At 43.7% G+C, this 13,846-nt stretch overlaps 2 protein-coding genes across 4 annotated transcripts in view; one reads left to right on the top strand and one right to left on the bottom strand.

Moving 5' to 3' along the window:
- Nucleotides 1–2,849: 2,849 nt before the first annotated feature.
- Harbi1 (harbinger transposase derived 1) lies at nt 2,850–11,755 on the bottom strand. 3 transcript variants are annotated; one of them, XM_063284581.1, is made up of 3 exons: nt 11,684–11,755; nt 9,595–10,396; nt 2,850–4,020 (listed from the first exon to the last, which is right to left on the bottom strand). In XM_063284581.1, exons 2-3 carry the CDS (start codon nt 10,331–10,333, stop codon nt 3,641–3,643), a joined length of 1,119 nt encoding a protein of 372 aa, XP_063140651.1. In that variant the 5' UTR covers nt 10,334–10,396; nt 11,684–11,755; the 3' UTR covers nt 2,850–3,640. The 3 variants fall into 3 exon arrangements, with proteins under 3 accessions (XP_063140651.1, XP_063140650.1, NP_001107265.2); XM_063284580.1 differs by having other exon boundaries at nt 10,971–11,728; NM_001113793.3 differs by having other exon boundaries at nt 3,401–4,020; nt 11,662–11,699.
- Nucleotides 11,756–12,100: 345 nt separating this feature from the next.
- The window catches only part of Atg13 (autophagy related 13), a 33,911-nt gene continuing 32,165 nt past the window's right edge, over nt 12,101–13,846 (top strand). Inside the window, exon 1 of the mRNA NM_001271212.1 lies at nt 12,101–12,391. The gene's annotated coding sequence lies outside the window, so the exon portion shown is untranslated. The remainder of the gene's footprint in view (nt 12,392–13,846) is intronic.

The raw sequence follows: 13,846 nt of genomic DNA, 5'->3' as shown, positions 1-13,846 counted from the left end.
ACAGAGTTTAATAAGGGTGACAAAACAAGTTTTGCTAAGTTTTGCAAAGCAATTAGAATGTTTCATAGTGTGTGCTAGGTTCTTTTTTTTTTTTTTTTTTTTTTCGGAGCTAGGGACCGAACCCAGGGCCTTGTGCTTGCTAGGCAAGCGCTCTACCGCTGAGCTAAATCCCCAACCCGTGTGCTAGGTTCTTAGTTTGATTTCCCAGCACAAAAAACAAATAGAACCCAAACCAGACATGAGGGCATAAGTCTTTGATCCCAGCATTCTAGAGGCACAAGCAAGTGGATCTCCAGAGGTTCCAGAACAGCTAGGGCTACACAAAGAAACCATGTCTCAAAGAAAGAAGGAAAGAGAGAGAGAGAGGGAGAGGGAGACAGACAGACAGACAGAGAGAGAGAGAGAGAGAGAGAGAGAGAGAGAGAGAGAGAACAAGAACAAGCAAAAACAACAAAAAAGCAGGTGCTGATTATGGCTTTAATCCCAGCAGTACAGAGGCAGAGAAGCAGGTGCATTTCTATGAACTCTAAGCCCAGCCTGGTCTATATAGTGAGTTCTTGGTCAGATAAAGCTACGTAGTGAGAATCTGTCCCAACAAAAGTAAAACCAAGGGGCTGGGGATTTAGCTCAGTGGTAGAGCGCTTACCTAGGAAGCGCAAGGCCCTGGGTTCGGTCCCCAGCTCCGAAAAAAAGAACCAAAAAAAAAAAAAGTCAAACCAAGCAAACAAACAAAAACAGAGCTAAGGACTGCGACATGTCTATCATTCTAGTACTTGGAAGGCTATCCCAGGAAGATTGCTGAATTTAAGGCCACCCTGAGCTAAATAGTCAGTACCAGGCTAGTCATGGGCTACATAATGAGATCTTATCTCAAACTAAACAGGAAAAAATGTACAAAGAACAAAATGTAACAAAGTCTTCATTATATAATGCTCAGAACGTTTCCAATCAACTATCCACTGTCCCACATCCAGGACCTCCTTGAACTCATTAAATTTACTCTCCTGCCAAGCCACCCACTTCACAGAGGAAGATAAGGATGAGAAATAGAATTTGGAATAGAAATAAACAGCAGTTAATAATCCATAATTGTTTCTAATCTTTAGGATGAGTCACCCTGGATTTATTTCCACATTCCTCTGTCATCCGCTGTTCACTTCTTTACTTTGAACATCACCAGATTAGCACTGACAAAGACAGGTAGAAAATGATCCAAGAGGCCAGCTCAGAGGTGTCACATGATGAGTGACTGAGAAAATGGGAACAAGACAATCCTCAGGAAAACCTTTTTAGTCCCAGCAAAGACACCAATGTGTGAACCTAATTCACACTTGTATTATCCCTGTCAGGTTATTTTTACAACAGTGAAATTTTGGAACAAGACTTGTTGGGGATTATTTATTTCCTGGGAAGTTCTGTCTATCACTCTGCATATAATATTCTAAGGTCTAACTCTAGAGTTTATTTCAAGCCATGCTTTGTACTTCTGCTTTTTAAAGACAGGGCTCCCACAGTGGCCCGTTCTGGCCTAGTACTCACTATTTGGTGCATATAGGTTAGCTTTGAAATCACAATATAATTGCCTCAACTTCCCGAGAGCTGGAATTATAGTCACAAGCCACTATGCCTGGCTCTACCTGTTTTCTCCTCGGAACTGCCCTCTCTACAAAGAATTTCAAAACATATTATATAAGTATTCTCCCATTATAGCCAAAGGAAATATAATAAAGACAGGTTGACCGGCCTAGGTCTGTAATCCCAGCTATTCAGGAGGCTGAGGCAGGAGGATCACAAGTCTAAGGTCTGTCTAGGTTAGTGAGTTCAAGGCCACCTTGGTCAACAAAGTAATAACATGGGGGGAAAGGTGAGCTAAGGATATGGTTCAGAGGAAGAACACTTGCATGCCATGCAGAAAGCAGGCTCTGTAAGTTTAATCTCATGGCCACATTAAAAAGGAAAAAACAAAACAAAACATCAGGCCATCCAGATACCTGAGCAGGGGGGCTGTAGAGATGGTTCAGGGGTTAAAACCACTGACTGCTTTTCCAGAGGTCCCAAGTTCAGTTCCCAGCAACCACCTGGAGGCTCACAATCATCTGTAATGGGATGTGGTGCCTTCTTCTGGTGTATCTGAGACAGCAACAGTGTACCCACATATTCATAAAATAAAGAAAAAGATAGCTCAACAGGTAAAGATGCTTGCTGGCAAAACTGATAGTTTAATCACTCACAAGTTGTCCTCTGACTTCTATACATGCACCATGCACCCCTCTCACACAATAAATGAATACTTTTTTTCTCTTTTTTATTTATTTATTTATTTTTTTTGGAGCTGGGGACTGAACCCAGGGCCTTGCGCTTGCTATACAAGCGCTCTACCACTGAGCTAAATCCCCAACCCATGAATACTTTTTTTTTTTTTGGTCCCCCCCCCCCCCCCAGCTAGGGACTGAACCCAGGGCCTTGCGCTTGCTAGGCGAGCACTCTACTACTGAGCTAAATCCCCAACCCCTTGAATACTTTTTTAATGTAGTCTAGTTAATATGAATTTTGTAAACTTGTAGGAATGCCTTGCTCATTGAACCGTCAGGGTCTTTAGAGCCTCTGGAAAGTCTAAACTTGGTACTTTGTCTATATTTTAATCACTTTATTCAAGTCTGCTCAGTCCTTAACCCTGGTTAGTCTCTAACTCTGACGCAAGGGTGAGCTAGGAGAACTGGAATTCAGATATTCCCTCTAGGAGCTAGATCCAAATCACAGTCCAGTCAGTGCCAGCACACTGAGGACGGTCGCTTCCCGCTCTCCTTAATGTCCTCTTCAATCACAAAACAATCATGAAAGGGCAGACCAGCAGTTCTTTTCTCTTTATTGTTTCTTTCTTTTAGTTCTAGGGATCAATACCTCACACAGACTAGGCAAGTGCTCACTTACTTATATTAGACGATCACTTCTCAACTAAATTCATTCTTTCTTTCTAGTCGCCTCTTAGACAGCAGAGAAGAAAAACAAAGAGTCAGGGCAGCAGGCAGGATGGCTTATACCAGTACTTGGGAGGCTGAGGCAGGAGGACTGCTACAAGAGCCAGGGCAATGGTGGGCTACATAGTAAGCACCAGGACAGCCTGTGCTATATAAAAAAAACTGTCTCAGACAAACTAGCAATAAATGAATACATAACTAAATCAGGACAAACACTTTTCATTTGAGATCTCCAGATAGTTGAAACAAGAACAAAATGCCTTGGCTGTGTGCTGTCTTCCGGTTTACTGTGTGACTCTGCTGTGGCAACCAGTGAACTTTCAAAGAATAGCACACAGCCCAGGGTTCACCCCACATTAGGAAGCACTATCTTGATTTAGGTTTAATTGACACATTTGCCCTTGTACCTGCCCATCTAAAACTTTTTTTTTTTTTTTTTTTTTTTTTGGAGCTGGGGACCGAACCCAGGGCCTTGCGCTTGCTAGGCAAGTGCTCTACCACTGAGCCAAATCCCCAACCCCCCATCTAAAATTTTAAATGTTAATTCATGACAAGTGCCCACATTCAGTACCACTGGATGATTGAACTTCCCAATGGCTAGTAAGGGGGAACGTTGTCACAGTTCATTCTGGAAACTCTTCCTCCTCCCTCTACCTTCCATATTAACTAAAATGAGTGAGTATCAGCTCCTGCCGGATTCGGTCAGCCTCTAAGTCCAGAGACTCCATTTGCTCATCCTCGCCCTCAGGGGGCTGCTCAATGGGTCCAGTCACGGGAGAGGACCACACATCCATCCCGTGTTCCAGGGAAATGTTGTGAAGGACACAGCAAGCTAAGATGATGTGGCTGGATTTCTCCGGTGAGTACTGCAGCGCCCCTTTCGATCCATCCAGGCACCGGAACCTACAGCAGAGGGTCCGCAAAGTCTTCTCTATCACACTGTGAGTTGCAGAATGGGCCCTATTATAGCGATACTCTGCTGGAGTTTCAGGAATATGCAGTGGAGTCAAGAGCCAGGTGTGGAGAAAGAAGGAACTGTCACCTGCATGAAAGGCCAAAGAGAACGTGACTGTGAATGGATTACAAACAAAAAGTGAAATTCAGGCTAGTTGTGGTACTCATGCCTGTGATCTCAGCACTCAAGATGCTGAGACAGCAGGACTACCTCAAGTTCCAGGCCAGCAGGAATTGCAGTGAGACCTTGTCTCACAGAACAAAAACATGGAGCATTTAGAAACACGGTGAGGAAGGTCAGGAAAATAAACAGTCTTTGGAGCCAAAGCATAAAAACCTGAAGAAAAATGTTGTCGTGAGAAAGTATGGGGAGGGAAGAGTGATGGCTCAGAGGTTAAAAGTACCTGCTGATCTTACCGAAAACCTGGATTCAATTCCTGGTACCCACATGTGGCTTACAACAGTCTGTAATTCCAGCTCCAGGGAAGTCAACAGTCTTTTTTGGCCTCCAAGGACACCAGGCACACAGATATAGTCACATACATATATGCAGGCAAACTCTCATACACATAAAATAAAAATAATTTTTTTATATATTTTTTCTCTTTTCTTTTTTTTTTTTTTTTTGGAGCTGGGGACCGAATCCAGGACCTTGCGCTTGCTAGGCAAGCGCTCTACCACTGAGCTAAATCCCCAACCCTCTTGGTGTTCTTTTAACTGTGCTTAAAACTCAGGGCCTTAAACAAAGACCATTCTGTTTCAGCAATAGCCCTCAAAATTGCTTGTCTTTTTTTAAAAAAACAACTTATATGTATATGAGTTACTATCCTCAGACACACCAGAAGAAGGCTCATTAGATCTCATTACAGATGGTTGGGAGCCACCATGTGGTTGCTGGGATTTGAACTCAGGACCTCTGGGAGAACAGTCAGTGCTCTTAACCACTGAGCCATCTCTCCAGCCCCTATACTTACTTTCCTTGAGACAGTTTCATGTAGCCCAGCTGGCTGGGACCTTCCCAAGCAGCTGAGGATAGCCTGAATTTCTGACCCTCCTTCCTTTATCCCAAGTGCTGGAGTTGTAGATGTGTATGTTACCATTCTCTGCAAGGTTTCAAATTCAGATACTGCTCTTTATTAAAAGGCTTAATAAAAACGACAGTCAGATGTGGTGGCATATATCTTTAATCCCAGCACTTGGGAGACAGAGTAAGGCAGATCTCTGTGAGTTTGAAGCCAGCCTCTACAATGTGAGACCCTGTCTCAAGCAAACAAACCAACCCCATGCCTCCAATCAAACAGGATACCAATTTTACAAATCTCTAAATAGAAAGCATTCAAGAAGAAACAGTAAAAGATCTTCTAACAGGAGATCTAAAAACACTCATGAGGAAAAATTCTAATTTTACCATTAAGTTTCATGTCTGAAAGCATGACCTGGGGATTTCATACAATACCCAATGATTTGTCTTCCCAGTGCCGGGAAGAATAAGAGCTGTGTCTGCAGTAGCCATCAGGCCTCCAGGGTACTGGATTCTTGGATACTGCAATCACATAATAAAACTTTTGTAACACGATCTGGGAGACCATGAATATGATGGTGCAAACAGTAATAATGAGAAGAAATCAGAAGTGGATTCATATAACAAACAGAAAGCATTTCCTTTAATGGCTTCCTCATTAGAGGATCCTGGGAAGTGCTAAGAAAAGCAAACACAAATGGGGAGCAAAGTCCTAGTCCAAAGCACAATGTTTCTACAGTGTTTAATTGTTCTGACTCAAACCTCAGACAAGCAAAGCAGCTCACACAGGTGTGACTCTTGTAAATCTTAATCAGATACCGGGCCCTGAGAACCAAGGTAAGCACTGTCCTCCTAACCCCACACCAAGTTCAGTAAACAGTTGATTCTTAAAACAGAGATAGCCACTGTTCCAAAAATAATAAAAGACTCCTTTCATTTTGGAGCTTATGTTTCTAAGGCTGGATTAGCTGAGAATAACTGAGATGTCTCACAAAAATTTGAAGGTTATATTTAGCTGGTTTTCTTTTTTGAGACAGAGTCTTATTCTGTAGACCTAAAACTCCCTAGGTAGCTCATGCTGACCTTAAATTCACAGCAAGCCTTCTGCTTCACTCTCCTAGTGCTGGGATTACAGGCATGAGCTACCACACCTGGCCTTTGCCTCCACCACTTTTGTTTTGAAGCCAGGGTCTCATGTAGCTTGGGCCCCTGAGCTTCTAATACGATACTCTTGTGTCCACCTCTCAAATGCTGGGGTTACAAGTGCACAACAACTCCCGCTGTTCTTTGAACTCACTCTTTCTAAACACTGTTTAAAAAAGCTATGATGGTATTCACATGCAATCCAGCCAGAGCTAAAAAGAGAAAATGGGGGAGAGAAATGGAAAACTGCTTCTGGACCCTAGTTGGCTCAGTACACATACAAAGCCTGAGGAACTGATGTGTGGAAGGAGGGAACTAACTCCTACAAACGGTCGTCTGACCGCCTCATAAATGCAAAAATGTCTTTTTTTTTTTTTTTTTTTGTTCTTTTTTTCGGAGCTGGGGACCGAACACAGGGCCTTGCACTTCCTAGGCAAGCGCTCTACCACTGAGCTAAATCCCCAACCCCGCAAAAATGTCTTAAAAGGATATCATAAATAGTAATGGAAATAATACTTAAGACAGACTTAACACAGGGACTGTAGTAGGTGACAAGCACTGTTGGTCTCAGTGTAAGATCCTTTCTCAGAAAAAACAAACAAACAAACAAACAACAAAAAGAAAAACCCGGGGTTGGGGATTTAGCTCAGCGGTAGAGCGCTTGCCTAACAAGTGCAAGGCCCCGGGTTCGGTCCCCAGCTCGGGGGGGGGGGGGGGGGGGGGGGCGGGGTCTACTTAAAAAAAAAAAAAGAAAAACCCAAAAAACAGGAATGGGGCAAGATGGCTCAGTGGGTAAAGCAATTGACAACCTGAATTCAATTTCTAGGACTCACACAAAAGTAGAGAGAATCAATTCCAAAGTTTTCTGATCTCACACAAATGCTATGAAAAATATGTACTGAATACACACACACACACACACACACACACACACACACACACAATAAAACAAGCTTTGTAGTCACTAGCTGGTTACAATTCAAGCATCGTTGGAAAACAGATACTCATGAGGCAATGAGGATTAGAAGTGGAACAGATTATAAATGTGTATGCAATCACTCGGTCACCCATAAGAAATTCTGGGAGATCTTACCCAAAGCTGCTTAACAGCACTAGCCCAAGAGCTGAAGAACTAAGAACTCAAGCTGACTGTTTAGAGAAGTGGTGCGCTTAGAGCCTGGGAGTTTAGGTAATACACCTATAGGGACAGCTAAGGATAATAACAGGAAGGGATGGCTTAAAAGGAACTTAAAGTGGAGAGTGATGGGGGTTGGGGATTTAGCTCAGTGGTAGAGCACTTGCCTAGCAAACGCAAGGCCCTGGGTTCGGTTCCCAGCTCCGAAAAAAAGAAAAAAAAAAAAAAGGAAAAAGAAAAAATTAAAGACAGGTATTTCCTGGGCATCTACTAAATAGCAAACACTTCCCTTTAATCACACTCAGTACAATATAACCAGGGTTTCCACTAGCAGACAGTTATCCCAACACTTTTGATAAAGTTTTTTTCTTTTTTCAGACAAGTTCTCACTATGAGGTTAATGCTGTCGTGAAACTTGAAACCCTGCCAGGGCATCCTTCATATACTTTTCTTTTTCTCCTTCTCTTCCTCCTTCCCTTCTTTTCTTTCTTCTCTTTCCTGATACAGGATCCCATGTAACCTAGTGTAATGTACATTGTATTGGCAACTGTCATGTACTGTTTGAGCTCATTGAGAAACTAGCTCTAGAATCAAGGGTTCCTCCCCCAAGTTCAGACCCAAGCACATTCATCTCAAAGTTCTCCAAGGCTCTCTCCCCATCTGGAGATGGACTGCCTGCTCCAAACTCTGTGAGGAGAAGAGAACAACAAAACAGTCCTACCTTCAGAACATCCTGTTCTTGGAACAGCTGGAAGGAGAACCATGTCAACAGATGTTACTACTCTGTAGCCCATGATTTAAATTTTCTGAGCAGCTAGTCCACAGAGCCAGGGACTCCTGAGCTGATGGCCTCAACTTCCCCGCCAGTTTCCACAGCATGTCTTAAGCCCTAATTTGATGACATTTGTCTGTGTATCCATCTATCACTTGCTATTTATTCTATAACTTTTGTTTGCTATTTACTTAGTAAACTCGCTCACTCAAAACTGAAAGCATGGCTATTGCTTTTATTCTCTGGACAATACAGAACACCCAGGTTGGCCATAACTTTAATAAGTAGCAGAAATTGGTCTGTGGCTCTTTATCTTCCTGCCTAATTTTCTAAGTCCTTTATTACAGCTATGTGCTGCCATGCCTGGCTCTTTTCTTTTGTCTATGTTAGAACTCCTCGGATCAAGTGATCCCTTTGCCTCAGTCGCTACAGTATCTGACAGTATAGCCAGGAGCCACAGGCTCGATTCAAACCATTCCCCTAGTGCTGGAGTTACAGGCAGTTGTAAGCTACCCAATATTGGTGTTGAGAACTGAATTCAGGTGTTCTGGAAGAGCAGGTAATCTCTAAGCCATCTCTCCAGCCCCCTCTGTTTAGTTTTTGAGAATAGAGGGCCATACATCTATTAAGCTAGCCTTAAGCTTCCTGCGTAGGGGAGGATCACCCGAAATTTCTGATACTCCTGCCTCTGCCTTCTGAGTACTGGGAATATAGTTATACACCAACACAGTTTTGCACAACAGCCAATGCAGTGCTGAGGACTGAACCCAGGACCTCCTACACTACTAACTGAGTTACATACAGCCCTAGTCCCTTATTTTTCAGACAGGGTCTCCCTCCACAGGCAAGTTGGCCTGGAACACTATGTCTGGACATGTCTTTGCCTCAGCCTACCCATTCCTGGAACTACAAGCATATAAAATAACACTCAACTTAAATATTGTTTTTGTTTTAAAATTTTTTAGATTTATTTTATGTATATCGGTCTTATACCCGTATGTATCTGTGTACCATGTGCACGCCTTTGCTATGGAGGTCAGAAGAAAGCTTTAGATTCCTGGGAACTGGAGTTATGAGTATTTGTGAGCCTCCATGTAGATGATGGGAAGCAAACCCAGGTCCTCTTCAAGAACAAGTGCTCTTAACCACCAAGCCACCTGTCCATCCCTTGAATATTAATTAAAAAAAAAAAATCAATGTGCAAAGGTTGAAGGTTCAGTGGCAAAATCCTTGCCTGGCATTCCCAAGCTTTGGGTTTGACCCCTAGTACAGGAATAGTAATAAAAATATTTATGAGGGTATGGTTGTATACACCTTTAATTCCGGCAAGAGAGGCCAAGGCAAATGAATCTCTGAGTCCAAGGCTGGCTACATCAAAAATTCCTGGCTACATAACAAGTTACTGTCTCAAACGACGTCTCTTAAAAAGTAATAATGAAAGAAAACAAAAAGGCCCAGAGAGTTCTCACCAGAGGTTTTACAGGATTAAACAAAGAATAAAAAGTAAGACTACGAAAACCTCCGATTTCACCCACTTTCCTGCATAACTTTTCCATGGATATAAACTGAACATTCATACTTGCAAACTTACCAAGAAGCCAGCTATCTTTGGGCATCCCAGTTTCAAACTGACTGGATAAAGAAGACTGCTGTAGCACAGCACAGTCCTGCAGGCTACCTGGCCAGCTTGTCTCCACAGTCATCAGTGCCCCTCTGATGTCACATACCACCAGGCAGTTTAAAGAATGCAGACCCTTCCGGTTCACGTAAGAGAGGTCTTCAGCATTTGGTGCCTTGATTGCTACATGGATACAGTCAACTGCCCCTATCACCCCTGGCATCCCTGCCAATCCATAGAATTCGTCCTTTAGAGACTGTATGGCAGCTTCGTCAGCTGGAAAGTGAATAAACTGTGAGGCCCGCTCCACAAGGGCTTCAGTGACGTTGGCAACACAGCGACTCATAGAGGCTTGACTAATTCCAATTGCATCTCCCATTCGAGTCTGGAAGGAACCTGAGGTATAAAACCCTAATGCTGCCAGGATCTGTGTCTCTGGGCTAATAGCCCTAGATCGCTGAGTAGGTCGAGAAAGACTTGCCCCCAAGAGTTCCACTAAGTAGTAAATGAATTGTCGGGGAAATCCATACATGGACATCAGGTATTCATCAGTTACATCATCCAGCTTAAAACGGTCCAAGGTCCGGTGACCTCGGCCATAGAGCAAGAGATCACAGTCAAGCACTGTTATTGGTATAGCCATTGCTAATGTGGATGTTCTCTTCTGCTTTTCCTGAAATTTTTCCAGTGAAGAGGCTGGCACAAAAAGCATCAGAATTTAACAGCTAACCCATCAGTTAAATGGCTGACATTTATAATCTTCCTTCTGTAAATGCTAAAAGAAAAAAAATAATTAGAAACTTATCCAAACCATACCAAATGACTCAAAACCTACAACACCTTTTCAGCAATTTGCTTTTTAACTCTAGATTTATCTCCACTGACTCACTACTACATGACAAACGATCTAATTTGCAGACAATGGGAGTTCAATCCCAGTGGCTCATCTAATGCCTGGCATTTCAACTGAAAATAACAAATTAGAACAAACTATTCACAAGGTAAAAGAGGTCTATGACAACCATGAAACAGCTGACAAATCATAAACACTTTAAGGATTACTCAGAGAGATTTGTTTTCCAAAGCCCTATGGCTCCACTGAGTGTAGACGTGCTCAAACCAGTCCAACTAGAGAGGTAGAAGAACAAGGGTGGTAGGGGTGAGGGGGGGAAGGAAGGAAGGAAGGAAGGAAGGAAGGAAGGAAGGAAGGAAGGAAAGGAAAGGAAAGGAAAGGGAAGGGAAGGGAAGGGAAGGGAAGGAAAGGAAAGGAAAGGAAAGGAAAGGAAAGGAAAGGAAAAGAAAGGAAAAGAAAGGAAAGGGACAGTTCAATACCCTGCCTAGGGACCTACATCGTCTGCTATAACAGGCTTTCCCTTCATCTCAAGAGATCCAAATTCGGAGGCTTTAAGCTAGAAGGAAGATTAGCTAGTATAAAAGGAAGGAAAGGAGGAAGAGGCTAAGAGAACCAGGTAGGTCTGGAACACCGGGGCCACTTCTAAACACGCTTTCAAAACAATATTAAGGGGCAAAGATGGCTCCGAGGACAGGGTTTGCCTGTGAAGCCTGGTGCAATGAGTTGGCTATCTGAGATCCACATGGTGGAAAGAAAGAGTCATCTGACTTTAGTTGTCCTCTGATCGCCAGCATCTTTGCCACAGGAGTCCGACTCCAATACATACATAAATGTAATTAAAAAAAAAAAAAAGCTTATTCCTTTAAAAGTCCTGTATGTAAAGATACCCAAGCCAGGAATGGTGGCTCACTGTACTTGGGAAGTGTAGTACAGAGTATCATGTTCGAGGCAAGCGTGTACAACACGAGCACCAGTCAAAACAAAGCAAAACAAAAACTCCTAAGGCTGATCCAGCCTGTAAAGTTAGCATCCTGGAAGCCGGGTAGCATCGCCGCGTGTTCCAGGCCAGCTTGAGCTACATTACTTTCAAAGCTAACAAGAGTTACACAGCGAGACCCTGTCTCAAAAATAGCAAGATAACAAAAGTTTGACTGCTAGGCCCAGAGAAAACGAACGCTGATCGCCACCTTTCCGTAGCTACCGAATTACCCGGCGCACACTCCACCCTCCCGTCAGTAGAAGGACCGCCTCCGGAACCCACGGCCGCACACAGGCCGCCACGGTGCGCAACAGCGGCCCCGCCCCTTCCGCGTCAGCGCCAGCTCCACGCCGCGTTTTCAGAATCTCGGCTACCGCGACCTGTGCTTCGCCGCCGAACATTCCACACGAAGCCTAGCCTCCTACTCCCAAAATTCCTCCACAAACACTTTTTGTTTCTCCTAAAAAGCTTTATAATTAAGCAAATGATTTGTTTCTGGAAAGAAATCTCCTTTCGTGAAGACTTTGAGGTACAGAAATACTAAATAGGTCGTCGGTGGCGTAGCGAAAGTGCAGCTGAAGTTAGACAGCTACATTTCCCCCACAGCGCTCTACCACCCCACCGCCTGCACTGAAGCGGATGAAAACAAACACTAACGATGGCGGCGCCGGGCAGCGACTGGTTGCTGTCTTAGGGAGGGAGAGATCGCTTGACGCGTGAAGGGGAAGCTGTGAAGAAAACCAGTCGACACCAGTCCGACAGCTTTTTTAGTTCTGGGATCTCAGAACCTCGTTAGCGTGAGGTATCTCTCTGCGACCTGTGCTGTCACTGCCGCCCGGGAGCGCGGAACCCTCAGCCGGGAGGTGCGGTTGGCCGGCCCCAGGCCCCGGCCTCCGGAATGAGAGCCCGGAGTCACTCTATGTGCCGTAGCTTCACAGGTACTCACTTTTGAGGGTAATAACACCCGAATATTTCTGCACCCCCGAATGAGGGAGGTCACTGATCTGCGTTCCCTTGGTCACCTCCTTGGGGACGCCCAAGTCATCCAGCCGAGGTTCAGTTCCATAATCCCCTCGTTCTGTTTTCTACTGGAAGTTGGGTTGGTGTAGACCCTGTTGGCTCTGGAGACGTCCCAACCGTTACAGTCATACCCCGAAATTTCCTTGCTACTCTATTGTCTCTTCAGGTTATGTCAAAAAGATCTATTGGAGAACATTTGTAGGGCTGTAACTCCGGAGTTGGGTACCAAGATGGGTAAGGTAGGTTTTCAATCAATCAATCAAAAAAAAAAAAAAAGAGTGACGAATATGTACTCCCTGTGTAGGTCAGGGTGACTTGATTAGTGAAAAAAGGGACTATCGTCTTACAGGCTGTGGAACAACCTGTGCAAACCTGCGGACCATTCTCATTAAATCTCTGAGTAAGTGTCTGAGCATTTTCTTGGGCTAGTCACTCACACATTTTAGTTTTAAATTCTGACCTCAAGGTAACATTCCATGTTTTGCTCCCCCCAACGCCTCTGTGATAACCCAGGTTGGCCTTAAATTCCTGTGCTTCAGCCTCCTGAGTAGCTGGAATACCATCCAGGCCGTCAGAGGCCTAGGTTGGGGTAGTTGAAAACAGGGTTCAGCTATGCAGCCTAGTTTAGCCTTGAATTACCATCATGTCTAGTCTTGAAATCCTCTTAACTATATGTTTATTTATATGTATTATATATCAATACGCAAACACATGTGTTCTTAATTGAAATTTAACCTATCACTTTGCTTAGTCTACTACAGAGCTATATCCACAACCAATTATATCTGTGCATTTTGAGATGAGATCTTTTTGTGTGTACACCTGTTGGTGTGGAACTCACTATGTAGACTAGGCTGGCATTGAAAATTTGAGCAGTCCTCTTGCCTCTGCCTCCCCAGGGCTGGGATATAGGCATGTGTCTACTGCTGTTGGTTTCTTTTCTTTTGTTTTTGTTTTTCTACAGGATATTTATATATTCTAGGCTGGCTTTCACTCTATATAGTTATGGGTGACCTTGAAGTCCTGAACCTCTTCCTCCTGAATATTAGAATTATGCCTACCATACCCAAAAAAGAGTGACGAATATGTACTCCCTGTGTAGGTCAGGGTGACTTGATTACTGAAAAAGGGACTATCTTCTTACTGGCAGTGGGACAACCTGTGTAACGCTAGATGGTGTTAAATGGTTATAACTCATCAAAATCAAAATTATTTCAGATTCATTTTAAATACCTGCCTGCTTTTAACTGTAGAGTGTATGTGGAACAATTTATTAGAAAAGTCTTCTGAGGGGGCTGGAGAGATGGCTCAGTGGTTAGAGCATCGACTGCTCTTCCCAAGGTCCTGAGTTCAAATCCCAGTAACCACATGGT

The sequence above is a fragment of the Rattus norvegicus genome, chromosome 3 (assembly GCF_036323735.1).
Source record: "Rattus norvegicus strain BN/NHsdMcwi chromosome 3, GRCr8, whole genome shotgun sequence".
Classification (NCBI taxonomy): Eukaryota; Metazoa; Chordata; class Mammalia; order Rodentia; family Muridae; genus Rattus; species Rattus norvegicus.
Note: the sequence above shows the minus strand (reverse complement) of the source record. Positions and strands in the feature narration are given on the sequence as shown.

Bases quoted from the DNA above. Each gene is read 5' to 3' on its own strand.
- Harbi1 (XM_063284581.1), bottom strand. From the start codon at position 10,333: ATGCTTTTTGTGCCAGCCTCTTCACTGGAAAAATTTCAGGAAAAGCAG. The intron at 4,021-9,594 runs GTAAGTTTGCAA...CCTTTCATGCAG, and splicing joins CAAAGATAGCTGGCTTCTTG to GTGACAGTTCCTTCTTTCTC.